Source organism: Salmo salar, chromosome 13 (genome assembly GCF_965601325.2).
Source record: "Salmo salar chromosome 13, fSalSal1, whole genome shotgun sequence".
Taxonomy (NCBI): Eukaryota; Metazoa; Chordata; class Actinopteri; order Salmoniformes; family Salmonidae; genus Salmo; species Salmo salar.
The window spans coordinates 36,516,543-36,543,131 of record NC_138303.1 but is presented as its reverse complement, the minus strand read 5'-3'; the positions used below and the strand labels follow the sequence as shown (position 1 = coordinate 36,543,131).

The following is a 26,589-nucleotide window of genomic DNA, read 5'->3' as shown; positions in this document are numbered from 1 at the left end:
TGCTGACATCATCAACGTCAAAGTTACTGTACCTGGCATAAACTACAGATAAGTGTCTCAGGCCTCCTCTCCCTCCCCTCTCCTGAATAATGATGAGTGAGAATGTTACAGACGCACAAATATCATACCCCCAAGACATGCTAACCTCTCACCATTTCAATAACTGAGGAGGTTAGCATTTTTGGGGGAGTATGATATTTGTGCATCTAACTTTTTCACTCATCATTATTCATGATTCATTCAGGACTAATCGGTAATCATAGTAGCATCCACATTAATGTAGAAGTGTTTAGAAATATATTATTCTTATTTACAATAAAAGTGACTTCAAAATGACAAAACACATGATTTACCATTAATTTGTATTGGGCACAAAATAATCTGAAACGCAATCAAAACAAACAGCAAATGTATCCAACAAGTGTGTAGAGTCACAAGCTTAATGTAATCATTGCATGCTAGGAATATGGGACCAAATACTACACTTTTGACTACTTTAAAATACATAAGTACATTTGTCCCAATACTTTTGGTCCCCTACAATGGGGGGACTATTTACAAAAAGTGCTGTAATTTCTAAAAGGTTAACCCGATATGGATGAAATTACCCTCAAATTAAAGATGACAGTCTGCACATTAACCTCATAGTCATTGTGTCATTTCAAATCCAAAGTGCTGGAGTACAGAGCCAAAACAACAACAAAAATGTGTCACTGTCCCAAAACTTTTGGTGCTCACTGCATCATCACATCAAGATCCTCTTTAAGACATACTGTTTGATTTTTTTGAAGAGCCATAATATTACAATTGTTCTTGACAAAGCGCACTTTTATATCAAAGGTATTTTTCCCGGTATCTTTTAAGAGTTCATATCTAGTGAACTGTAGTTTTAGTGGGATTCCATTTTGAAAGGGCTACAAAATCTAAAGCTATCCTCCTTACACTGATAAAACAAAATGGTGGACGAGAAAAAAGTAAGGGTGACACATAACAGAGGATAAGTTTATGTGGAAGGGGAGATTTCCCAAAATGGATGTGACACTAGACTAGATTGATGTGTGAAGTATTTATGCATATCATGCACTAAAGGCCTGTCACGTCCTGACCAGTAAAGGGGTCATTTGTCATTGTAGTATGGTCAGGACGTGGCAAGGGGTGTTGTTTTTGTGTGTTTTGGGGGTTGGTTTATTTAGAGGGGATTTGTTCTAGTTTCCATTTTCTATGTTCGTTTTCATTGTGTGGCCGAGTATGGTCACATAACAGAAAAACAAACCACCAGATGAGGCATCACACACTACAGTCTAGGAAGTGATTTTTACAGACATCTGGAAAGAGATAAGTATATTGTGATTTATTCTCCTCTATTACAACATTTCTCTCCCTCTCTACCTCCACCCTTCCCTCTCCTCCCCTGCACTCAGCCATAGTGAGTAGAGCAGTGAAGCGCGTCTCAGTGAGACCTGGTGAATAGTAATGAACTGAGCCTGTGCATCTATTTGAGGGAAAGTGAGAAGGAGAGAGAGAGTAGAGTGGGGGCCGGGGTGGTGGCGGAGGGGAGACTGAGTGAGGGCTTTTCTAGAAGCACTGATGCAGTACAAGCTGTGCAGGATGCAGGCAGACAGGGAGTAGAAGGGGGATGCAGAGCGAGGGGAAGCAGTTTCATTACACCCCTCTAACCATTCTCCAACCTACTCTATTTGACTTATTTTGTCTCATCAGAATATCTACAGCGATGAACAAGTTGTCATGACATCATGTCCTAAACCTTTTTACTCATTAAATCTTTAACAATTCACTTTTATTCTCCCTCTGGTTCCTTCCACTTTATTTCTCTCCTCTTGTTCTTACTTATAGAGTAGCTCATTTTTTACCCCCCTTCCCTTCACCCAGTTCGTTAAAAGCAGAGGGGAATGTGTTAACAGGGGATGCGGATGGAGGGAGGAGCAGAAAGGAGAGATAAAGAGAGAATGTGGCTAAGAGCGGGGCACAGCGCCTGCTGTCTTCATCCCTGCACCGCGAGCGGCATTCTCTCTCTGCCAGTGATGAGGACTCTTAAAGAGGACAAAGAAGGAAGAAAGAAGGCCTGAACAAAGAATAGTGAAAAAGCTCTCTGAGGAATGAGGATACCAGGATTTTTCTGCATTGATTTGAGTCCCACTGATTCTCTCAGACATGTTTAATTTTCCTGCTCTTTTCTTCCATGTCAATCCACTACTTTTCTGTGCTGGGAGAAGATATCAAAGTTCATGTCAATGTCGGCAGTTACAATGTAACAGATGAAACAAAATGTACAAAAAAAACCTTCCAACCCAGAGGTTGATAAACAATGAATCTTTGGGAAGATTCAGCAGCCATCCGCCACCTGCAAAGATCAACTGGAGTGCCAGGGTTGAAAGGAAGGGGACTCACACAATAGATGCCCCCCTACAACCCTCTCTTTTATCCTCACCATCCAACACACATGGGCACACTGCCAACTCGGAATCTTAAGAACTCTCATTCAAAGAACCCCCCTTAAGAAGGGGATTTGTTTAAAGCCAGGACCCATTCTCTCTCCCAGTCCTTGTATTTGTCCCCTTTCATATCCCCATGAGAAGAGCGATTTTTGCTTGATTATTCTCCGACACTGCAACTGGGATTTCTAAAATTGCCACTCCAGCAGCGTTTTGTCAGATTTATGAATTTGTAAGTATTGTCAGCAATTGATCCTGCAAAGCTCTCCCTCTTTCAGTTTTTATTCTGCTTTACTCCCTCTATCACTTTCTCCTCCAGCTCACACATTAACTCCTCCCCCCACTACCCATTGTCTCTCTATACAGTATCAGTGAGGGGATGCCATTCTCGCTACAGCGTGGACACAGCCAGAGGAGGAGGAAATGGAGGTAAGTGAGAGATTTATTACATAGAATAAATCTGTCCATCAGTAAACTGTGGGCTATGCCATTATTTTGTATTTTAACTGTACGTATAAACTAATTCTACATTCATTGGTAATTGTTTTCTGAATGAAATGCAGTTTCAAACAAGAGGATCTTCCAGTTGTTCTGCTGCTTACAGAATGCAGTGTTTGCCTGTGATAGTGACTGTGTAGGCTGACAGTAATAGGTGCATGTGTATTGAATGAATAGTGGGTTGTAATGTGACTGGCTGGACATTTGGGTGCTGTCCTTTATTCCTGTGTAATGGGGGAAACAAGTAAATACTTCTGTGAGATGGTTTCAGTTTAAATCAGAGTTTAAAACGCAACTTCAAATGGTGGAATGTATCATATCCTGCATTGTAATAGTGAAGGGCCCCATTAAATACAACCCAGAACCTCTGCACTTAGAATGTCTCTTTTTCTATGTTCTATTTTGTTTAGTCCATTACTCTATAGACAGATACACACCTCGTATGTGATTACAAGCACACAGACATACACATCTGGTGTGTGAGACAGTGTGACAATTACTCCAATTGGCTCCCAGTAGAGATTAAACGTTGTAGGATGTTTGGGATTAGTGCTAATCCTCTTCCCTGAGATTCACCTTATCGTCTGGCCGTGTCTGACACACACAGCAAAACAGAGCAGAGGCCTTGCTAATTTATGCCAGGATATGCAACAGTAGGCTCCCTGGAGTTAAGGGATCTGGAGGACGGAGGGGGCCAGAGGGGCCTGTCAACCCAGGGTTTGAATTGGGTGTCTGGGGAAAGCAGACATTAGGGGTGTGAGAGCTCACTGACTTCCAATAAAGTGATCAGGGAATATTCTCACCAATAATAGCCATCTAATGTCTGCGGGCCAAATTAAATGTTCACCCAGGCTGGCTGGGAGACTATTAGAACAGAATAATAATGAGATGGGACAGTGAGACAATGGCAGGCAAGATGGTAAGCTACTTGGCCAGAAGAACATTGTTATAGAATGTTAGGTACTATAGGGCCTTCGTATCTAAATAATTAAATCCAGGAACATATGACAAGGAAAATAAAGCTCTGAATGTACTGTAGCCTTAGCTCTGTTGCATATTGGCCTGTACTCTGTACACTTCCTGTCTTAAGAGGGCCTGGCTGTTTTGCAACTATAATACAGCCATATACAACCCCCATATGGTTAAAGAACAAAACTGCTTGGAAGTCTATAATCGTCATACCCTTTTTGTGTTTTGTCTGAATAACTTGAGACTGGCTAACACATAAGCCCTGCTCTGCAGTGGACAGTCACTGCCCTACAGGAAGCTTTGAGTTCAGAGAAGAATAAAAAAAACGGTTTGCCTCAATGGGTCTTTTGTTGTTTGAGTTGGAGACACAGCAAGCACCAGAAACCCTGAACACTGACTGACAAATACCTGGCCCCCCTGTGCCTCAAATGTCACTCGATACAACGTCAACAAATAATGCCTCTGTCCTCCTCAGTTGCCCGTTTTCTTCTCTGAGCTAGACTAGATCATCCAGGATTTTTATCTTTTCTTCTCTGAGCTAGACTAGATCATCCAGGATTTTCACTTTTCTTCTCTGAGCTAGACTAGATCATCCAGGATTTTATATTTTCTTCTCTGAGCTAGACTAGATCATCCAGGATTTTTATCTTTTCTTCTCTGAGCTAGACTAGATCATCCAGGATTTTTATCTTTTCTTCTCTGAGCTAGACTAGATCATCCAGGATTTTTATCTTTTCTTCTCTGAGCTAGACTAGATCATCCAGGATTTTTATCTTTTCTTCTCTGAGCTAGACTAGATCATCCAGGATTTTTATCTTTTCTTCTCTGAGCTAGACTAGATCATCCAGGATTTTCACTTTTCTTCACTGAGCTAGACTAGATCATCCTGGATTTTTATCTTTTCTTCTCTGAGCTAGACTAGATCATCCAGGATTTTTATCTTTTCTTCTCTGAGCTAAACTAGATCATCCAGGATTTTTATCTTTTCTTCTCTGAGCTAGACTAGATCATCCAGGATTTTCACTTTTCTTCACTGAGCTAGACTAGATCATCCAGGATTTTCACTTTTCTTCTCTGAGCTAGACTAGATCATCCAGGATTTTTATCTTTTCTTCTCTGAGCTAGACTAGATCATCCAGGATTTTCACTTTTCTTCTCTGAGCTAGACTAGATCATCCAGGATTTTTAATCTTTTGTACTTTTTCCTCAGCAGAGATGGCCAGCTTGATTAACCCCCAAAAAAGTGTACAGGGGAAAGTTTCTGACTGGTTCAGACCAATAGAAACATGGGGAGAAGGGGAGAGTTAACAGTGATTTACGTATGCGTTTCAGTCAGAAGAGCTGCACAGAAGACATCGCACTAATGGTAAGTATAGTTGGCCCCTTTGTTAAATAATGTGTTTGGATGTCTATCTCTATGTATTTTGGGTATGCGGTATAGGGAATTGGTTTGTAAAATGAAGAAAAATCATTTCTATTCATTGTTTTTGTATTATTTTGTGTGCAAATATTTTCTCGCTGAGTGGGGATATTGTTGTATTGGACCTATCCTGGAAGACCCAGTTAGGCTACCAGCTTTAATTGAACAAGGCCAAGAGTCTCTGAAAATAGCATACAGTGCCTTACATACAATGCACATTTTGTTTTGTTACAAGGTGGGATTAAAAAGGATTTAATTTTAATCTTTTATCAATAATATACACAAGATACTCTGTAATGTCAAAGTGGAAGACAAATTATAACATTTGCAAAAAGAAATATGAAGAAATCGTTATATATCTTGATTATATAAGTATTCAACCCCGAGTCAATACAAACTAGAATCACCTATGGCAGCGATTACAGCTGTGCGTCTTTCTGGGTAAGTATCAAAGAACTTTGCACACCTGGAGTGTACAATATTTGCACATTCTTTTTTAAATTCTTCAAGCTCTGTCAAGTTGGTTGTTGATCATTGCTAAACAGCCATTTCCAATTCTTGCCATCTAAGTAGGCGACTCAGGAACATTCAATGTCATCTTAGTAAGGAACTCCTGTGTAAATTTGGTCTTGTATTTTAGGTTATTGTCCTGCTGAAAGGTGAATTAGCTCTATACCGTTTATTTTTATCCCAAAAATATCTCTAGACTTTGCTGATGACAAGCATACCGATAACATGATGCAGCCACCACCATGCTTGAAAATATGAAGAGTGGTACTCAGTGATATGTTGTATTGGATTTGCCCCAAACATAATGCTTTGTATTCAGAACATAAAGTTAATTTATTTGCTGCATTTTTTGCAGTTTGACTTTAGTGTCTTATTGTAAACAGGATGCATGTTTTGGAATATTTTTATTCTGTACCAGCTTCCCTCTTTTCACTCTGTCATTTAGGTTAGTTTTGTGGAGTAACTACAATGTTGTTGATCCATCCTCAGTTTTCTCCTATCACAGCCATTAAACTCCGCAACTGTTTTAAAGTCACCATTGGCCTCATGGTGAATCCCTGAGCGGTTTCCTTCCTCTATAGCAACTGAGGTAGGAAGGACACCTGTATCTTTGTAGTGACTGGGTGTATCGATACACCATCCAAGTGTACTTAATGACCACCATGCTCAAAAGGATATTGAATGTCTGCTTTTTTACTTTATTTACCCATCTACCAATAGGTGTTCTTAATTGCGAGGCATTGGAAAACCTCCCCTGGTCTTTGTGGTTGAATCTGGGTTTGAAATTCACTGCTCGACTGAGGGACCTTACAGATAATTGTATGTGTGGAGTACATGAAATAGTAATTAAAAATCATGTTAAACACTATTACTGCACACAGAGTGAGTCCATGCAACTTATTATTTGTCTTATTAAGTCCATTTTTACTCCTGAACTTATTTAGGCTTGCCATAACAAAGGGGTTGAATACTTATTGACTCATGACATTTCAGCTTTTCATTTTTTATTAATTTGTAAAATTGTCTGAAAACATTATGGGATAGTGTGTGTAGGCCAATGACACAAAATCTCAATTTAATCAATGTTAAATTCAGGTTGTAACAACAAAATGCGGAAAAGGTCAAGGGGTGTGAATACTTTCTGAAGGCACTGTAACTTAAATGGGCAGAATAATGTCCATGCAACTAAAGCTTATCGTCCTGTTCCCAATCCCAAATACTGCCTCTATCTGTTTGCACAAAGATTTAGTTAATTGCCCAAATCTGCTTAGTTCTCTGTGTCTCAGTCATGAATGAATCAATGCTGAGGTCATTTTCTAATCCTTTGTCAGTGGTTCCAAAAGTCAGGAAGAGGCCTGCCACTGAACAGAAAGGACTGTTTACGTAAACCTTCTTGTATTCACTGCTTCCCTTTAAACCACAAACCCCCTTTTGATTAACGTCGTACCTTTTCCTTTCAGACATTGACTGAAAGCAGTGTTTTTTTTCCATCAAAGATTATTGTCTGTAATTACCCTTGGGAATTAAATGTTTTGGAGATGGGAGAATATTTTAGACTAAAGCATTGAATAGGGATCACTCTGTCAAAAACACAATTCTCATTTGTTCACTGAGGATCAGTTGAAAAAGAGAAGCATAATAAGATACTATCATTTAATTCCTCTGAGGCCCCAGTTGAATACTACCAGTTCAGTTCCTTTGGTTAATTATTCATGGAGATGTGAGTTTTAAATCCTGAGCACTGCCTCCCTGCAACCTGCCCTGATTATTCCTCTTTTTTAGCTTCTGATATCAAAATCATAAGTGTGCCACACGGCATTGAACATATTGCTGCATATTATTTGGGAAGCTAATAAACAAAATAAGCACATTGGGACTATTTAGTAGTTTGATGTTTTCTCTGATCCTTTAGCCACACCTGTGTTCTATGGCTTTCTATTCCTATGTGATTTCTCTCTGGTATGTCATGTAGGGTTTAAAGCCATTGGGTACAGAGTGGAAATGCAACAATGGTACTGACTGTATCCTAAACATAGACCATGATGAAGGAATATCACTTCTCCCCTATCACTTGCAGAAATTCATAGCCCCGTTTATTATTGTACTTTATATCACAAAATAGTGTCTCAAAATCAACAACAGGCTCATCATCAATTAATTGAAAAGTCAAAATGTTTTGTCTGAAAATGAAACTAATCAGCTGTCCATTGTTTAGGAACATACAGTGCTGTGAAAAAGTAATTGCCCCCTAAACCTAATAACTGGTTGTGCCACCCTCAGCAGCAACAACTGCAATCAAGAGTTTGCGATAACTAGCAATGAGCCTTTCACATCGCTGTGGAGGAATTTTGGCCCACTCTTCTTTGCAGAATTGTTTTAATTCAGCCACATTGGAGGGTTTTTGAGCATGAACTGCATTTTTAAGGTCACGCCACAGCATCTCAATCGGATTCATGTCCGGACTTTGACAAGTCCACACCAAAAGCTTCATTTGTTTTTTTTTAAGCCATTCAGAGGTGGACTTTCTGGTGTGTTTTGGATCATTGTCCTGCTGCAGAACCCAAGTGCGCTTCAGCTTGAGGTCACGAACTGATGGCCGGACATTCTCCTTCAGGATTTTTTGGTAGATAGCAGAATTCATGGTTCCATCAATCACAGCAAGTCGTCCAGGTCCTGAAGCAGCAAAGCAGCCCCAGACCATCACACTACCACCACCATATTTGACTGTTGGTATGATGTTCTTTGTCTGAAATGCTGTGTTACTTTTACGCCAGATATAACGGGACACAAACCTTCCAAAAAGTTCAACTTTTGTCTCATCAGTCCACAGAATATTTTCCCAAAAGTCTTGGGGATCATCAAGATGTTTTTTGACAAAAGTGAGACGAGCCTTTGTTATTTTTGGTCAGCAGTGGTTTTCGCCTTGGAACTCTGCCATGGATGCCATTTTGACACAGTCTCTTTCTTGTGGTTGAGTCATGAACCCTGACCTTAACTGAGGCCTGCAGTTCTTTAGATCTTGTTGTTGGGTCTTTTGTGACCTCTTGGATGAGTCGTCGCTACACTCATGGGGTAATTTTGGTGAACTCCTGGGAAGGTTCACCACTGTTCCAAATTTTCTCCATTTGTGGATAATGGCTCTCACCGTGGTTCGCTGGAGTCCCAAAGCTTTAGAAATGGCTTTGTAACCCTTTCCAGACTGATAGATGTCAATTACTTTGTTTCTCATCTGTTCCTGAATTTCTTTGGATCGCGGCATGATGTCTTTCTTTTTGAGATTTTTCGGCCTACTTCATTTTGTCAGACAGGTTCTATTTAGGGGATTTCTTGATTCAACAGGTCTGGCAGTAATCAGGCCTGGGTGTGGCTAGTGAAATTGAACTCATCTTTCCAAAAAAATGTGATTAACCACAGTAAATTCATGATTTAACAAGGGGGGAGCAATTACTTTGTCACATAGGGCCATGAAGGTTCGGATAGCTTTTTTCCCTTAATAAATAAAATTATCACTTAAAAACTGCATTTTGCATTTACTTGGGTTATCTTTGCGTAATATTAACATTTGTTTGATCTGAAACATTTAAGTGTGACAAATGTGCAAAAAAATAAGAAATCAGGAAAGGGGCAAATACTTTTTCACAGCACTGTATTATGTTTCTGCTTTAGGCTATCCTCTGTGTTGTCGTTTTTGCAGTTTTAAAGCCAATTTCCTGAAATTCTACACATTTTGCCAAGACTTATGCCATGTTAATGATATCTAAGTGAGAGTGACAAACAAAATCAATGGGGGCCCCCCCCCTGGAGGTCAGGGCCCCTGGGCACAAGTTTAGATAGCTGGCTAGACTAACTTACATGACACTGCAACAACATTTCCCCATGGGGACAATAAAGGCAGTAAAGTAATTTGTACATGTAGGTAGGGGTGAAGTGACTATGCATAGATAATAAACAGTGAGTAGCAGAAGTGTACATAAGAAATGGAGGGGGGAGTGTCAATGTAAATAGTCCGGTGGCCATTTGATTAATTGTTCAGCAGCCTTATGGCTTGGGGGTAGAAGCTGTTAAGGAGACTTTTGGTCCTAGATTTGGCGCTCAAGTTGACTGTGCCTTTAAACAGCTTGGAAAATTCCAGAAAATGATGTCACAGCTTTAGAAGCTTCTGATAGGCTAATTGACATCATTTGAGTCAATTGTGGGTGTGCCTGTGGATGTATTTTGAAGCCTACCTTCAAACTCAGTGCCTCTTTGCTTGACATCATGGGAAAATCAAAAGAAATCAGCCAAGACCTCAGAAAAAGAATTGTAGACCACCACAAGTCTGGTTCATCTTTGGGAGCAATTTCCAAACGCCTGAAGGTACCACGTTCATCTCTACAAACAATAGTACGCAAGTATAAACACAATGGGACCACGCAGCCGTCATACCGCTCAGGAAGGAGACGCGTTCTGTCACCTAGAGATGAACGCAGTTTGGTGTGAAAAGTGCAAATCAATCCCAGAACAACAGCAAAGGACCTTGTGAAGATGCTGGAGGAAACAGGTACAAAATTATCTATATCCACAGTAAAACTAGTCCTATATCGACATAACCTGAAAGGCCGTTCAGCAAGGAAGAAGCCACTGCTCCAAAACTGCCATATAAAAGCCAGACTATGGTTTGCAAAAGCACATGGGGACAAAAATCGTACTTTTTGGAGAAATGTCCTCTGGTCTGATGAAACAAAAATAGAACTGTTTGGCCGTAATGACCATTGTTATGTTTGGAGGAAAAAGGGGGAGGCTTACAAGCCAAAGAACACCCTCTCAACCGTGAAGGACGGGGGTGGCAGCATCATGCTGTGGGGGTGCTTTGCTGCAGGAGGGACTAGTGTACTTCACAAAATAGATGGCATCATGAGGAAGTAAAATTACGCGGATATATTGAAGCAACATGTCAGCAATTTAAAGCTTGGCCGCAAATGGTTCTTCCAAATGGACAATGACCCTAAGCATACTTCCAAAGTTGTGGCAAAATGGCTTAAGGACAACAAAGTCAAGGTATTGGAGTGGCCATCACAAAGCCCTGACCTCAATCCTATAGAAAATGTGTGGGCAGAATTGAAAAAGCATGTGCGAGCAAGGAGGCCTACAAACCTGACTCAGTTACACCAGCTCTGTCAGGAGGAATGGGCCAAAATTCACCCAACTTATTGTGGGAAGCTTGTGGAAGGCTACCCAAAACGTTTGACCCAAGTTAAACAATTTAAAGGCAATGCTACCAAATGCTAATTGAGTGCATGTAAACTTCTGACCCACTGGGAATGTGATGAAAGAAATAAAAGCTGAAATAAATCACTCTCTCTACTAGTATTCTGACATTTGACATTCTTAAAATAAAGTGGTGATCCTAACTGACCTAAGACAGGCAATTTTTTACCAGGGTTAAATGTCAGGAATTGTGAAAAACAGTTTAAATGTATTTGGCTAAGGTGTATGTAAACATCCGACTTCAACTGTATATACTGAACAAGAATATGCGTATGGGAAATTTCTGGGATATTTTATTTCAGCTCATGAAACACGGGACCAACACTTTACATGTTGCATTAATATTTTTGTTCAGTCTAATATTAGTAATCTTCTAACCAACTGATATGGCTGGCTGGCGGTTTGTGTGGACAGTATTTTAGTATGGTGGTTAGCTACCAGTCTTTCTTTCTGGCTCTCTCTGCTTCGTATATTAGCCAACCAGACCTAATATTGATGATGTAGGCTAAATCAAGTGTCAATCAAATGTCATGCTGATGTGGCAGTACTGTTGATATTTAAACCATGTAGCTAGCTACACACACTCGACCGATGACCGCGTCCGTCAGGCCATGCATGTTTGGATACAGGGCAGACTAGCGAAAAAGGCGCAACCTGTTGCGCGCGAGCTCTGTACAGGGCATATCAACAGGCGCAACCAACAGACGAACGGGGTTCACTCACAACGACTTGCGGGCAGGGGGTTCCGAACAGCAATGACAAAAAAATTACACAAAAAGTATTTTGGTGGAAATTATACCAACACCCAAAAGGTCACTTTGGAGACTGGAAGGGCAAAAGGGCATGTGCTCTGCACATGTAGAGCCCTATACGTGTACGTGCCTGCTGTGAACCTCATTGGTATCGGCATGTTAAAGTATATGCTGAGAATGAAACATCTCTATATCTTATTGTTTATAGCCCAAACCTGGTCAAGTAGAAGCTTCTTTATTTTAATTTTGTCCCCAATGTGTGTAAATTAAATATACCTTCTTTCCCAAATGATGTCCCAGCCAGCCTCACATGTAAAAGTAGACTAGTCAAGGTGACTTGACGTTTGTAAAAGCAAGCGTGATGTGAAAAGCATCCAATTAAGATGCTGTGCATGTAATTTGGAGCCAAATCAGCACAACGTGGAACGACCAAGACCGTGTACCACCCTCCGATCCAACAGGTCCCAGACGTGCTCAGTGGGATTGAGATCCAGAACACTGACATTCCTGTCTTGCAGGGAATCACGGACAGAACGAGCAGTATGGCTGGTGGCATTGTCATGCTCGAGGGTCATGCCAGGATGAGCCTGCAGGAAGGGTACCACATGAGGGAGGGGGATGTCGTCCCTGTACCACACAGCGTTGAGTTTGCCTGCAATGACAACAAGCTCAGTCCAATCATGCTGTGACACCCCCCCCCCAAGACCATGACGGACCCTCCACCTCCAAATCGATCTTGCTCCAGAGTACAGGCCTCGGTGTAACGCTCATTCCTTTGACCATAAATGCGAATCCGACCATCACCCCTTGTGAGACAAAACCGCGACTTGTCAGTGAAGAGCACTTTTTGCCAGTCCTGTCTGGTCCAGCGACGATGGGTTTGTGCCCATAGGCGACGTTGTTGCCGGTGATGTCTGGTGAGGACCTGCCTTACAACAGGCCTACAATCCCTCAGTCCAGCCTCTCTCAGCCTATTGAGGACAGTCTGAGCACTGATGGAGGGATTGTGCGTTCCTGGTGTAACTCGGGCAGTTGTTGTTGCCATCCTGTACCTGTCCCACAGATGTGATGTTCAGATGTACCGATCCTGTGCAGGTGTTACATGTGGTCTGCCACTGCGAGGACGATCAGCTGTCCATCCTGTCTCCCTGTAGCGCTGTCTTAGGCGTCTCACAGTACGGACATTGCAATTTATTGCATTGGCCAAATCTGCAGTCCTGATGCATCCTTGCACCTATTGACGATAGTTTTGTTGCTCTAAACATTAACAAGCATTGCCTTTGGTAGTGTTTTGGAAACATAAGGATCATATCTTTCATATCACCAAGAAATCATTAAACAAAAACAAAAGGTAAATTACTACACCTTTTATAGGGTCAGTGTTCCCACACGGCCATATTTTCATGTTACAGCGCTTGTTTACAGAAGACTATGTGTTCGAATATCCATACTAATGTACTGTATACTACATACTAGAGGTCGACCGATTATGATTTTTCAACGCCGATACGATACGATTATTGGAGGACCAAAAAAAAAGTCGATACCGATTAATCGGACAATTTAATTTTTTATTTTTTTCACATTTTTTATTTGTAATAATGACAATTACAACAATACTGAATGAACACTTAATATAATACATCAATAAAATCTATTTAGCCTCAAATAAATAATGAAACATGTTCAATTTGGTTTAAATAATGCAAAAGAAAAGTGTTGGAGAAGAAAAAGTGCAATATGTGCCATGTAAAAAAGCTAACGTTTAAGTTCCTTGCTCAGAACATGAGAACATATGAAAGCTGGTGGTTCCTTTTAACATGAGTCTTCAATATTCCCAGGTAAGAAGTCTTAGGTTGTAGTTATTATAGGACTATTTCTCTCTATACGATTTGTATTTCATATACCTTTGACTATTGGATGTTCTTATAGGCACTTTAGTATTGCCAGTGTAACAGTGTAGCTTCCGTCCCTCTCCTCGCTCCTACCTGGGCTCGAACCAGGAACACATCGACAACAGCCACCCTCAAAGCAGTGTTACCCATGTAGAGCAAGGGGAACAACTACTCCAAGTCTCAGAGCGAGTGACGTTTGAAACGCTATTAGCGCGCACTAACTAGCTAGCCATTTCACATCGGTTACACCAGCCTAATCTTGGGAGTTGACAGGCTTGAAGTCATAAACAGCACAATGCATTGCGAAGGGCTGCTGGCAAACGCACGAAAGTGCTGTTTGAATGAATGCTGACGAGCCTGCTGCTGCCTACCATCGCTCAGTCAGACTGCTCTATCAAATCATAGACTTAATTATAACACAATAACACACAGAAATACGAGCCTTAGGTCATTAATATGGTCGAATCCGGAAACTATCATCTCGAAAACAAAACTTTTTTTCTTTCAGTGAAATATGGAACCGTTCCGTATTTTATCTAACGGGTGGCACCCCTAAGTCTAAATATTCCTGTTACATTGCACAACCTTCAATGTTATGTCATAATTACGTACAATTCTGGCAAATTAGTTCGCAACGAGCCAGGCGGCCCAAACTGTTGCATATACCCTGACTCTGCGTGCAATGAACGCAAAATGACACAATTTCACCTGGTTAATATTGCCTGCTAACCTGGATTTCTTTTAGCTAAATATGCAAGCGTCCCACCCCTGGTACACCCTATCAACAACAGGTGAAATATCAAGAGCGCCAAATTTGAAAACAATTAAATGTCAGAATTCAAATTTCTCAAACATACAACTATCTTACACCCTTTGAAAGATAAACATCTCCTTAATCTAACCACGTTGTCCGATTTCAAAAAGGCTTTACGGCAAAAGCATAAAGTTAGATTATGTTAGGAGAGTACATTGACAATAGCTGTGTGTAATGTTTTGTCAATTCAAAGACAGGCGTCACCAAAAGCAGAAAACCAGCTAAAATTATGCACTAACCTTTGACAATCTCCATCAGATGACACTCCTAGGACATTATGTTAGACAATACATGCATTTTTTGTTCTATCAAGTTCATATTTATATCCAAAAACAGTGTTTTACTATGGCGTTGATGTTGAGGAAATCGTTTCCCTCCAATAACCGCCAGTCAATCAGCACAACAAATTAAATAATTACTATTCGAAAACATTGGTAAAATATTATATTGTCATTCAAAGAATTATAGATTTACATCTCTTGAACGCAACCGGATTGCCAGATTTAAAAATAACCTTACTGGGAAATCACACTTTGCAATAATCTGAGCACTGCGCCCAGAAAAATACGATTTGCGATACAGACTAACCGCCATGTTGGAGAGATCGAAAATACTATGTAAATAATCCATTACCTTTGATTCTCTTCATCAGATGTCACTTCCAGGAATCCCAGGTCCATAACAAATGTAGTTTTGTTCGAAAAAGCTCATAATTTATGTCCAAAAAGCTCCGTGTTGTTAGCACATGATCTATGCCCGCCGGACTTCTCTTCATGAACGAGGGGGAAAAAAATATTTACGTTCGTTCAAACATGTCAAACGTTGTATAGCATAAATCATTAGTGCCTTTTTTAACCAGAACATGAATAATATTCAAGGCGGACGATTGCATTCTCTTTTAAAACGTATTGGAACGAGAGTACCCAACATGAACTCGCGCTCCAGAGTCTAATCGGCCACCACCGTTCCAAGGCTCTTGTTCGGTCAGATCTCACAGTATAAGACTGTAAAGACTGGTGACATCTAGTGGAAGCCATAGGAAGTGCTCAACGATTAATAAACCCCTGTGTGTTTCAATGGCATAGGCTTAAAGGTAATTCAACACATCAGGTATCCACTTCCTGTCAGAATTTGTCTCAGGGTTTTGACTGCCATATGAGTTCTGTTATACTTACAGACACCATTCAAACAGTTTTAGAAAATTCAGAGTGTTTTCTATCCAAACCTGAACAATAACATGCATATTCTAGCTTCTGAGTTGGTGTAGGAGGCAGTTAAAAATGGGCACATATTTTTTTCAAAATTCTCAATACTGCCCCCTAGCCCCAACAGGTTTTAACCGTAAGGTTGCAAGATTGAATCCCCGAGCTGACAAGGTAAAAATCTGTCGTTCTGCCCCTGAACAAGGCAGTTAACCCACTGTTCCTAGGCCGTCATTGAAAGTAAGAATGTGTTCTTAACTGACTTGCCTAGTTAACTTGTTATGGATAGGGGGCAGTATTTTCACGGCCGGATAAAAAATGTACCCGATTTAATCTGGTTATTACTTCTGCCCAGAAACTAGAATATGCATATAATTAGTAGCTTTGGATAGAAAACACTCCAAAGTTTCGAAAACTGTTTGAATGATGTCTGTGAGTATAACAGAACTCAAATGGCAGGCCAAAACCTGCGAAGATTCTGTACAGGAAGTACCCTGTCTGACCATTTCTTGGCCTTCTTAGTCATCTCTATCCAAAACAGAGGATCTCTGCTGTAACGTGACACTTTCTAAGGCTCCCATAGGCTCTCAGAAGGCACCCGAACGTTGAATGATGACTTTGCAGTCTCTGGCTGAAAAACAGTAGCGCATTTGGATAGTGGTCGATCTGAGAACAATGAGACGGGTGCGTGCATGCACGAGACGACTCCATGTTTACATTTTCAGTCTTTGAACGAAAAAGACGTCTCCCGGTTGGAATATTATCGCTATTTTACGAGAAAAATAGCATAAAAATTGATTTTAAACAGCGTTTGACATGCTTCGAAGTACGGTAATGGAATCTTTTGAATTTTTTTGTCACGATACACGCCGGGCGAGTTACCCTTTAGATAGTGTCTTGAACGCACGAACAAAATGCCGCTATTTGGATATAACTATGGATTATTTGGAACCAAAACAACATTGGGTGATGAAGTAGAAGTCCTGGGAGTGCCTTCTGATGAAGAACAGCAAAGGTAATCCAATTTTTCTTATAGTAAATCTGAGTTTGGTGAGTACCAAACTTGATGGGTGTCAAAATAGCTAGCCTGTGATTTCCGGGCTATCTACTCAGAATATTGCAAAATGTGCTTTCACCGAAAAGCTATTTTAAAATCGGACACCGCGATTGTATAAAGGAGTTCTGTATCTATAATTCTTTAAATAATTGTTATGTTTTTTGTGAACGTTTATCGTGAGTAATTTAGTAAATTCACCGGAAGTGTTCGGTGGGAATGCTAGTTCTGAACGTCACATGCTAATGTAAAAAGCTGGTTTTTGATATAAATATGAACTTGATTGAACAAAACATGCATGTATTGTATAACATAATGTCCTAGGGTTGTCATCTGATGAAGATCATCAAAGGTTAGTGCTGCATTTAGCTGTGGTTTTGGTTTTTGTGACATTATATGCTAGCTTGAAAAATGGGTGTCTGATTATTTCTGGCTGGGTACTCTGCTGACATAATCTAATGTTTTGCTTTCGTTGTAAAGCCTTTTTGAAATCGGACAGTGTGGTTAGATGAAGGAGAGTCTTGTCTTTAAAATGGTGTAAAATAGTGATATGTTTGAAAAATTGAAGTTTTCGGATTTTCGAGGAGTTTGTATTTCGCGCCACGCCCTATCATTGGATATTGGAGCGGTGTTCCGCTAGCGGAACGTCTAGATGTAAGAGGTTCACTAAAGGTAAAAAAAAAAAATGTTTTTAAATCGGCGTCCAAAAATACCGATTTCTGATTGTTATGAAAACTTGAAATCGGCCCTAATTAAATCGGCCATTCCGATTAATCGGTCGACCTCTACTACATACTATTAGTTCCTTTTAGTATACTGTAAACGGAACAGTATCCTTTCAGTTGAGCGTACTGGCTCTTTGCCATTCTACCGGAAGTTGATGCTGTTGCTATGCAACCTCTTGCTAGCTAGTTAGCATAACAAATTACTAGTTAGACATTTTACGACTTTGGGTGTGTTCTTAAATTCAATCTGGAGTGCCAGAGTGCGCTTGTAAATTCAGAGCGTTGTCACATTGTCCTGTCCGTTTGTAAATTCAGAGCGTTTTGCTCTCGGCGCACACACTGGATGCTCGGGCCGAGGAGTAGTGTTGATTTTGAGCGTTCTGACCTTACAAGTTGGATAGCCTTCAGTTAATATACTGGCAAGTTTGATGTATAAGTAGCTAGCTAACATACCAGTACATACTGCTGTAATGATATGCTGTGGTACGTAAGGACAGCGTAACTAACAAATTGTTAGCCAACATAACGTGTAAGGTAACTTATTTGAAAAGTAATTACTTTATTACATTGCATAAACATTTTTTAAACATTTGTTATAATTAGTTAAAGCAATGAATTTGTATCCGCTATTGTTGTACTTCGGCTGCATATTTTCTTCAAATCTGAAAGCGATGTGAAGCCATGCCTGTTTCCTGAAGAATTGCATTATGGGCCCTGAAGTACAGAAATAGTGTCCTCTGCGTGCATACTTCATATTTTAGCATACTAACTATATCCATACTATGATCAAAAAGCATAATATATGATATATATACTCAATTCACGTCACAAATAGTACGGTTAGTGTGGGTAGTATGAGTATTCGAACACAGCTATAGATTGCCACCTGTGCTAGTTAGCTATCTAGCGTGCAGGGTTGGGTAGGTTACTTTCTAAATGTAATCGTTTACTAGTTACCTGTCAAATTTTCAGCAGTAACGTTTGGATTACTCAAACTCAGTAACGCAATCTGATTACTTTCAGTTACTTTTTGATTACGTTCCTGTTAAGTGGTTGCCATGAATTTCATATTAACTTACAAGCAGCTCGATGGCAAGTAAAATTCTGTATTTCATATTACAGTATAGTTCCTGTAATATAAATATGGTATCAAAGCAAGTACTGTGTTAATGACAAACAGTAGACCTACAATACTGTATTATACTGTAAAAAGTAAATGCTACCATAATCGGCATGAATTAATGACATTTATTGAGGAGAGGGTTTTGTATTTTACTGTAATTACAAGGGATTGGTGGAAGCAGGTTGGCTGCTTGGTAAAGTTTTTATAAATTACAGCATATTAATAAATATTTGGTGTTTTTATATCACTTGCACTTATAGAGGCCTCAACAAAGGCTTCCAAACTGGCAGCGACTACAGGGCAAAACAGACCAAAAGAACATGGCAAAATACTCAACCATTTAAGGTTTAAGACTTTCTGCCGCTCCAATCTTTCCCCTAAACATTTTTAATTGATGGGGCACTATAACCACATAGGAGTTAAATTGGTACAGCATTCTCACTCACAGGTGCAACAAATGTAGCCTCTTACAGCGCACACCTCAATATGTTAATGAGACAGAGACAACAATACCATGCACCTACTAGTGGGTACGGAACTGTATTCTGTGGGGTGGAATTACAGCACCATTTGAAATGCAGCATTTTTCCCACAAAGCACAATTTACAGTATGCTACTGTTAAACTTTTCCGCTTAATGAATTTTTTTTTTTTTTTACTGTTGATAATACCTAAAATTACCCTGTAAATTACTGTTTTCTGTTAGTGAGGCATTAGAAGAACACAACAAGGATCCAAGAAACACTTATGCCTGTTTTCAATGCTGAATTGAATGTCATTGAGAAAACAGAAAGGTGTCATGAGGTTTTTTTTTGTTGCAAACATCCTTTCTTAATTTAGATGTAATCCAATAATTAATCATTTCGTTTTTAAATTTTTTATTCTGTAATCTGATTACAATATATTTGCTAGCAACGTAAAAAAAAAATTGTAATCAGATTACATGTAACTGATTACATGTAGTCAGTCACTCCCCAGCCCTGCTAGCGTGCCAAAGAACACCTGCGTGTAAGCTAACTGGGCAGGAAGTGTAGTTCATCAACTGGAGGCACACACAGTGTATGGAAGTAGTGTGCGAAACTGCTACAGTATCTTTAATAATTTGAACGATTATTTCTCGCTGACATGAATGATAAAGGGCATATCAGCATATGTTTCGAAAACCGTTTTAGAAAGCGATGATTATTGACGTTTTTAAACGTTAAAACCCAGGGTCAGAATTGTAGTTTACACTGAGCCAAATGTGGGCGACTGTAATGGCTGAAAACCCTAGTGTTTGACAGCTACAGAGTCATTTGCTCACCAAAGTATGTTCAAATGGTTTAAGCTTAGCTACTACTATACTTTACTATACTAAAATGTTGTATGTAGTGTTTAAATAATGACTGCCTAAAGTGAAGGGAGCACACAGGGTGGCATGCAGCTGTTGTAGCCCCATATCAATTGATACCCTGAACTCTGCAAGGTCAGCTATATAGTTGGCCTAGCTGACTGCACTGCAGGGAGGGGCTGTCTTCCAGAACTGGGTTGCCAATGCCATGCCATCAGTGTGGTTTCAGACTTTGCTAGAGCTTAATGTTTTACTGCACTACCCACCGACTAGACGGTTGTATTCCTACATTTGAGAATGTATTGCAGAGAAGGATTGCCCACAGGCACATTAGTCATGCTGATCTCTTCTTCCCACACTTGTTTATGTACACTCACTGTTCAGTTTTAGGTAGCCCACCCAACTAGTACCTGGTCGGACCTCCCTTTGCCTGCAGAACAGCCTGAATTCTTCAGGGCAATTTACAATGTGTCGGAAACGTTCCACAGGGATGTTGGACCATGCTGACACGATGCATCACGCAGTTGCTGCAGATTGGACAGCGGTACATTCATGCTGCGAACAGCCCGTTCCATCTCATCTTAAAGATGTTCTATTGGGTTGAGGTCTGGGGACTGACCAGGACACTCAAGTTAACTGAACTCGCTGTCATGTTCCAGGCAATGGTTTTCCACTTCTCAATTGTCCAGTGTTGGTGATCGCGTGCCAATTAGTTACTGCTTCTTGTTTTTAGCTGATCGGAGTGAAACCCCGTGTGGTCGTCAGCTGCAATAGCCTATCCGTGACAAGGATCAACGAGTTGTGCGTTCCGAGGTGCCGTTCTACACACCACTGTTGTACTATGCCGTTATTTGTCCGTTAGCTTGCACGATTCTTGCCATTTTCCTTTGACCTCTCTCATCAACGAGCTGTTTTCGCACACAGGACTGCCGCTGACTGGATGTGTTTTGTTTGTGGCACCATTCTCGGTAAGCCCTAGACACTGTCGCGCGTAAAAAGCCCAGGAGGGCGGCTATTTCTGAAATACTGGATCTGCAACGATCATACCACACTCAGTCGCTTAGGTAACTCATTTTGCCCATCCTAACGTTTAATTGAACAGTAACGGAATTCCTCGATGCCCGTCTGCCTACTTTATATAGCAAGCCACGGCCACGTGACTCACTGTAGGAGCGATCAATTTTCGTCAACGGGGTGGTGTACCTAATATACTGTGAGTGTATATGGGCAGTAATTCTGCTCAAACACATGCTTGATGCTTTCAAAGGCTGGACCTGATTTGTCTTCTTTTGCAACTTACAATACGTCAGCTAGCCCGTCAATGAATGTATATGAACACTGAATTATTTCCTGAATAAGGGCTAGCACCAAGCCTTATGTATAAGTCGGATTGTAGACAAAACAGGGTGTCTTCTATAGGAGGTGGAATTTGAAATGCTGTAAAACCAGCACTTTGTGCAACTTGCTCTTATATTGATTATTAATGTTTTGCTGTAGCAGCTAGCTTATTATCTTGATGTTTTGATCAGCATTCAATTGTCCATTTTTAAAAGACACTTCTCAGTTATGGTAAAAGTTGTGTCAAGGGATTTACGTGAGTTTCATCATACCTGGTCATTTCCTGTCCCCACAGGAAGAAGAAAATAAGGAAGATCCAGAGATGACTGACCCCTGTTGACTTACGGAAGATGAACTCAAGGCCACACTGCTCAAATATGGAGTAAAAGCTGGAGCCATTGTAGGTGAGACTACTAAATACTACACATTAAAGCGGCAATCAGCAGTTGAAACAAAAAATCTAAAAAGCTGAGTGATGGGGCTGGAGAAATGGTATCACTCTCAAATTCATAGACCGAGTTATGGATGCAAGGACTGACCATCCATAGTTTTAACCATGTTTTGATACTATGCAGTGTTTGTTTACATTTGCTTTGTTTACAAACATTGGAGTAAATAAAACAAGCTTATTTTGGGTTCTGATGGGGTACGACAGTTTAACTAAAGTCATGAGGAATTTATAAGTTATATTCTTCAAGAATCAATGGGTATATATCATTAAGTCCAAAAATGGATGTAGCTACTGATAATTGCCCCTTTTTGATCTCTGTATTTGATCTGTCTGTACTTGCTAATTCAACCTATCCATATGGTACTTTGTACAATGTCTTTAGTTTGAAATGGATCTCTGTGTGTGATAGACCTGGTGGTGACTATGAGAGGAAGCTACAAAGGCTACTAGAACGTGCCCAGACAGAACGGTGGCACAGGAGATGCAGACCAGTACTCTGATAGTGAAGAATAGTGGGGTATAATCATTAAGATTTGTTACTGTTAAAGACACAGATGTGGATTCTGTATGCAAAAATGGATGACAAAACGGTGTCCTCAAACAAGGATGTGTTTACCTCTGATTCTGTTGGTCTTCCTTGTTCTGAAGAGAAGGAATATCAGCATGGTAATGAACAGGTGAGTGCGTTCATACTCTGATCTTATTTTGAGACCCTGATCAAAGAAGAGTGAATATCCTATGCAGCTATGTCATTCTCCTCAAGGAAAAGATGTTGCCTACAGTGCCCCCTTGTGACAGTAGTTAGGTATTTCTGTGCCTGGGTTCTAATGCAAACTGTGTCTCAGTGTCAAAAGAAGTTGTTATATTTTAGGAGTGGTTCTCAGCTCGGTTACTCCTTACTTTTAACAGATGGAACGGCACTCTCTGAATAATAAGAAAGCTGAATATCATTATCATCAGTGTTTTATGCCATCGTCGAGAATGGTAAATCTGACAACTATTTAGACCACCAGTACCCTTTATTTATGAATTATTCATAAATTCAAAATTTAAAATGGGTGATGGAATTATTTCTGGAGTGTGATGCTTTTGTGTAATGGGATAATAATGATGCTACCCTGGCAGCGGGTTTGGAGAGCTCCGGGGCGCTATGAACTCAATCCCAAGAGGAATGCAGGGAATCATGGGAATGTGGCTGAGTCTTCCACAACAGCAGAGGGGGGGCACCCAGGGCAGTTGCCCCCATTGCCTGTTACACCTGGGCATGGAGCTGGGCTGAGCAGAACATCCTCTCTGCTAGGACATACCACAGGATCAGTGGTAACCCTTTTAGAAAAACTAATTAACTCTTCAATGGGATCTCTGCTCTTCTTGCAATTTTTTCCATCTTGAATCTGCACATTATGCACTCTTCTCACACTCCAAAGCTGGTGCATATTTTGGGTTTTAAGGGACAACTTAAGGGATGGAGCAAGCTGTTGGAGCATATTTTTGGATGTCCTGTTATTGGGCTGTGGCTCTGAACAACTTAACTTTTAACCCATGCAGGTGCAGCCTCCGTCTGTATCTCTGGGAGGCGGTCGTGAGGATTCCTCCTATTCCTCTTCTCAGAGCTTCAGCATTACTGAGATGGTAGAGGAGGGAAGTTTGTTTTTGATCTGGTTTTTATCTAATCTTGACAATCACATCAACCTAAATATCTAATCCCCACTAAAGTGATGACCATTGAGTGATATGCTGTATTTACGTTTTCCTCTGGAATCACAGATTGAGAGTCAACGCCCTCTCTCCAGTAGTAGAACACAGAAGCACAATGGGAGTAATATTCTGGTACCTTGGCCAAGGCCCCACCGGGTCAGTAGTACTCACAAACATTTCAGTAATCTTATCTGTGCTAAGCTGTTGTTGGTGATTACAGGGTGGATGTTGTTAGGTTCTAAATAAACAAGAGTAAAAACTCATGGACAACTATGAAAAGCTCAAACCAAGTTTTCACCCAATGGGTCAGACCGCTGAACAGACAAAGATATATTCACACAAGCACTGGTATTTAAACCTTCCCCCTATACTGATTCTCCTCCTTATACATATGGACAGCCAATACATCTCTGTTGCTAGACAGGACTTCAGTGATTCCTGTACTTTCTCACTTCATCTGATCTGATCTTGGCCCACATTCCTCACTCCTCCCAACTCATGGCTGTCCTGTTGACTTGTACCAGACTGTGGCCTTTTCTCCTTTCCATAGGATACCTGATGTCTAACAGTAACATGTTCTGACAATGTAAACGTTCTGCATTTCCCCTCTCTCTCCCACAAGGATATTTCATATTTCAACTTTAGAATTCAGAACCCATCAATGTGATTCACTGGGCTGTGGTCAACAGAGTGAGTAGAGGGGATGTGGAATATACTTTGAATTAGTTTTTTTCTTACTTCTTTTAGCAGGACATGGCGATGGTGGACAAGTATACCATGACTAACGGATCACCTTGCGTCACCCCAAAGACCTCCTTTTTCAAACAGCCTATCAAGGCACTTACATTAGCTTGTTTAGTTGTCTTTCAGATTCACTCCCATCTTTTCACTCTTTCAACAGTTCATACACTAGAGCTATGGTGTATATGCAGGTCTACACTGTATACTTTATTATCCTGTTAATGGTTTTACCATCACTGTGACTTTGATTGGGTTGTTCATGTATATAACCAAGCTAGTGCATTAATCAAAGTGTTCATTCATACCTAAAATAATGTTTTACTAAGAAAAGGTTTGGGGGAAATGTCTTGGTTCACTGTACATTTACTTCAGGACTTTGAACCTTTTGCACAATAACCACAAGTGGCTTTATGACTTTCCCCTAACCTTTTATCTCTTTGCCATTCCACCTGATCTGATTTAAGATGGTGAGGGACACTGGTAGTGTGGATGTTTCTCTTTCCTCATCTGTTTTGGTTTGGGTCAGATGGTCTGATTTGTTTCTCTTCTTCAGGAGCTGGTCACAGATGTCCTGATGGAGATGTTCCTAGAGACAGAACCTATACACACTGGCATTGTGTAAGTCCAGTTTCCATAAAACAACACTACACATACAGAAGCCATGACAATTAGGGAATAGTCACCATTTGTAAGGTAGCCATCTCTCAGGTTAAATAAGGCTATGTCCCAGAGACTTTTTGGTTACTGCTTACTGAGGCTACCTAGATTCCATATTCTCATAGTATTTGTCTACCTTTTTTATGTGGTAAATTGTACTCTTTCTTCCAGTGCCACCCGTCGGAGGCCTATCAAGGGTGCAGCGAGGCGACCAGTCCAGTTTAAATACCCAGACCTGCCTGCTAGTCCCATGACCCTACAGAGACAGGCATTGGAGCGCCGCCTGGTGCCTCTGTGGGCCCAGATCCTGGTCTTCCTCATCTTGACTTGCCTCCTCTACCTCATCTACTCTGCCATGGAGCACAGCTCGAACCATCCCTTTGTGGCCTTGCTGGACAACCTCAGTATGGGGACGGAGACTGAGGGACTGTTGCTCCAGGATGACCCTTAGGACTCATCTGTACACCTGCTTTAGGGAGGAGTAACTCCCCTGCTCTAGGTCTGTGTACTGATTCTCCACCCTTCTCCTAAAGAGAGACATCCTTTTATGCATGGATTTAATAATGGATAAAACTTAATCCAGCCAATGCTTATACCAATCCTAAACTTTCAAATCCATGATGTGAAGTAGTGCACACTTCGGGAAAAGGAAGGATACTCCACAAATTGGTTTACAGTTGTTGTGAGGAACTTCATTTGGTCACTGTAATTCACCTTTACACTTTGGATGATGTCACTCTTAACCAAGCAAGGTAGCCATTATAACCTTGTTGGTTGGAAAATGTTCAGGTGAAACTACTGTTCAAATATATACAGTGATGGTGGAAGTGCAGAAAATAAAGTGATTAAGCCTAGTTTAGAGAAATAATACCATTTTTAGATTTGTAACTTAAATGGAAGATTTTTTGTATTTAATTAAAAGTATGTATCAATGACAAATTTAATGGAGTTACGGTTACAATTTACACATTGGTTCGGGTGAGGTTATCAAAGTCCAGTCTGTGTTAGAGCTCATCAAAGATGTGGCCAGGGACAGTATTCTCTTGTTTTAAAGGTTTGTAAATGTATTTTTATTCAGTACAGTTTTTAGGCACTGAAATGTCAAACTAATAAGCAATATTAAAAAATATATTTTGTGAATACTCATTACCTTTTCGAACATGACTGTAATTTTTCAGTTTCTATTTTGGTTGTGAAATAGCTACTTTTAATAAAAAATGTTAGGGAATTCAGTGTTTTTTTTTCAAGAGTTGCTTTTGTGTTGTCCGAGTTATTTTGAATAAAGAGATGATTTGTTTCATTTGGACATGGTCCCAAATGAATAACAAATGCTGTATGACATTTTGATTCAAACTGCATGCATGTGCATATTTAGTTGAACAGTCAGTATGCTGATTATGACACACAGGAAGCGGCGCAGGTCCTAATCCAGGCACTTGTCATCTCCCGTCTGGATTACTGCAACTCGCTGTTGGCTGGGCTCCCTGCCTGTGCCATTAAACCCCTACAACTCATCCAGAACGCCGCAGCCCGTCTGGTGTTCAACCTTCCCAAGTTCTCTCACGTCACCCCGCTCCTCCGCTCTCTCCACTGGCTTCCAGTTGAAGCTCGCATCCGCTACAAGACCATGGTGATTGCCTACGGAGCTGTGAAGGGAACGGCACCTCCATACCTTCAGGCTCTGATCAGGCCCTACACCCAAACAAGGGCACT

The 26,589-nt window shown here is 40.6% G+C and overlaps 1 protein-coding gene across 8 annotated transcripts; it reads left to right on the top strand.

Annotated features, from left to right (window-relative positions):
* The first annotated feature begins 1,830 nt into the window (after positions 1–1,830).
* Positions 1,831–26,108, top strand: LOC106567264 (lamina-associated polypeptide 2, isoforms beta/delta/epsilon/gamma). Of its 8 annotated transcripts, XR_014380042.1 has the most exons (7): positions 1,831–2,685; positions 2,820–2,882; positions 5,253–5,286; positions 21,625–21,733; positions 23,329–23,634; positions 24,226–24,837; positions 25,048–26,108. XR_014380042.1 is itself a non-coding variant. In XM_082960027.1 (6 exons), exons 5-6 carry the CDS (start codon positions 24,794–24,796, stop codon positions 25,325–25,327), a joined length of 324 nt encoding a protein of 107 aa, XP_082816153.1. In that variant the 5' UTR covers positions 1,978–2,685; positions 2,820–2,882; positions 5,253–5,286; positions 21,625–21,729; positions 24,773–24,793; the 3' UTR covers positions 25,328–26,108. The 8 variants fall into 8 exon arrangements, 7 of the variants coding, with proteins under 7 accessions (XP_082816153.1, XP_082816150.1, XP_082816149.1 ...); XM_082960027.1 differs by lacking the exon at positions 23,329–23,634 and having other exon boundaries at positions 1,978–2,685; positions 21,625–21,729; positions 24,773–24,837; XM_082960024.1 differs by having other exon boundaries at positions 1,982–2,685; positions 23,329–24,837.
* The last annotated feature ends 481 nt before the right edge of the window (positions 26,109–26,589 follow it).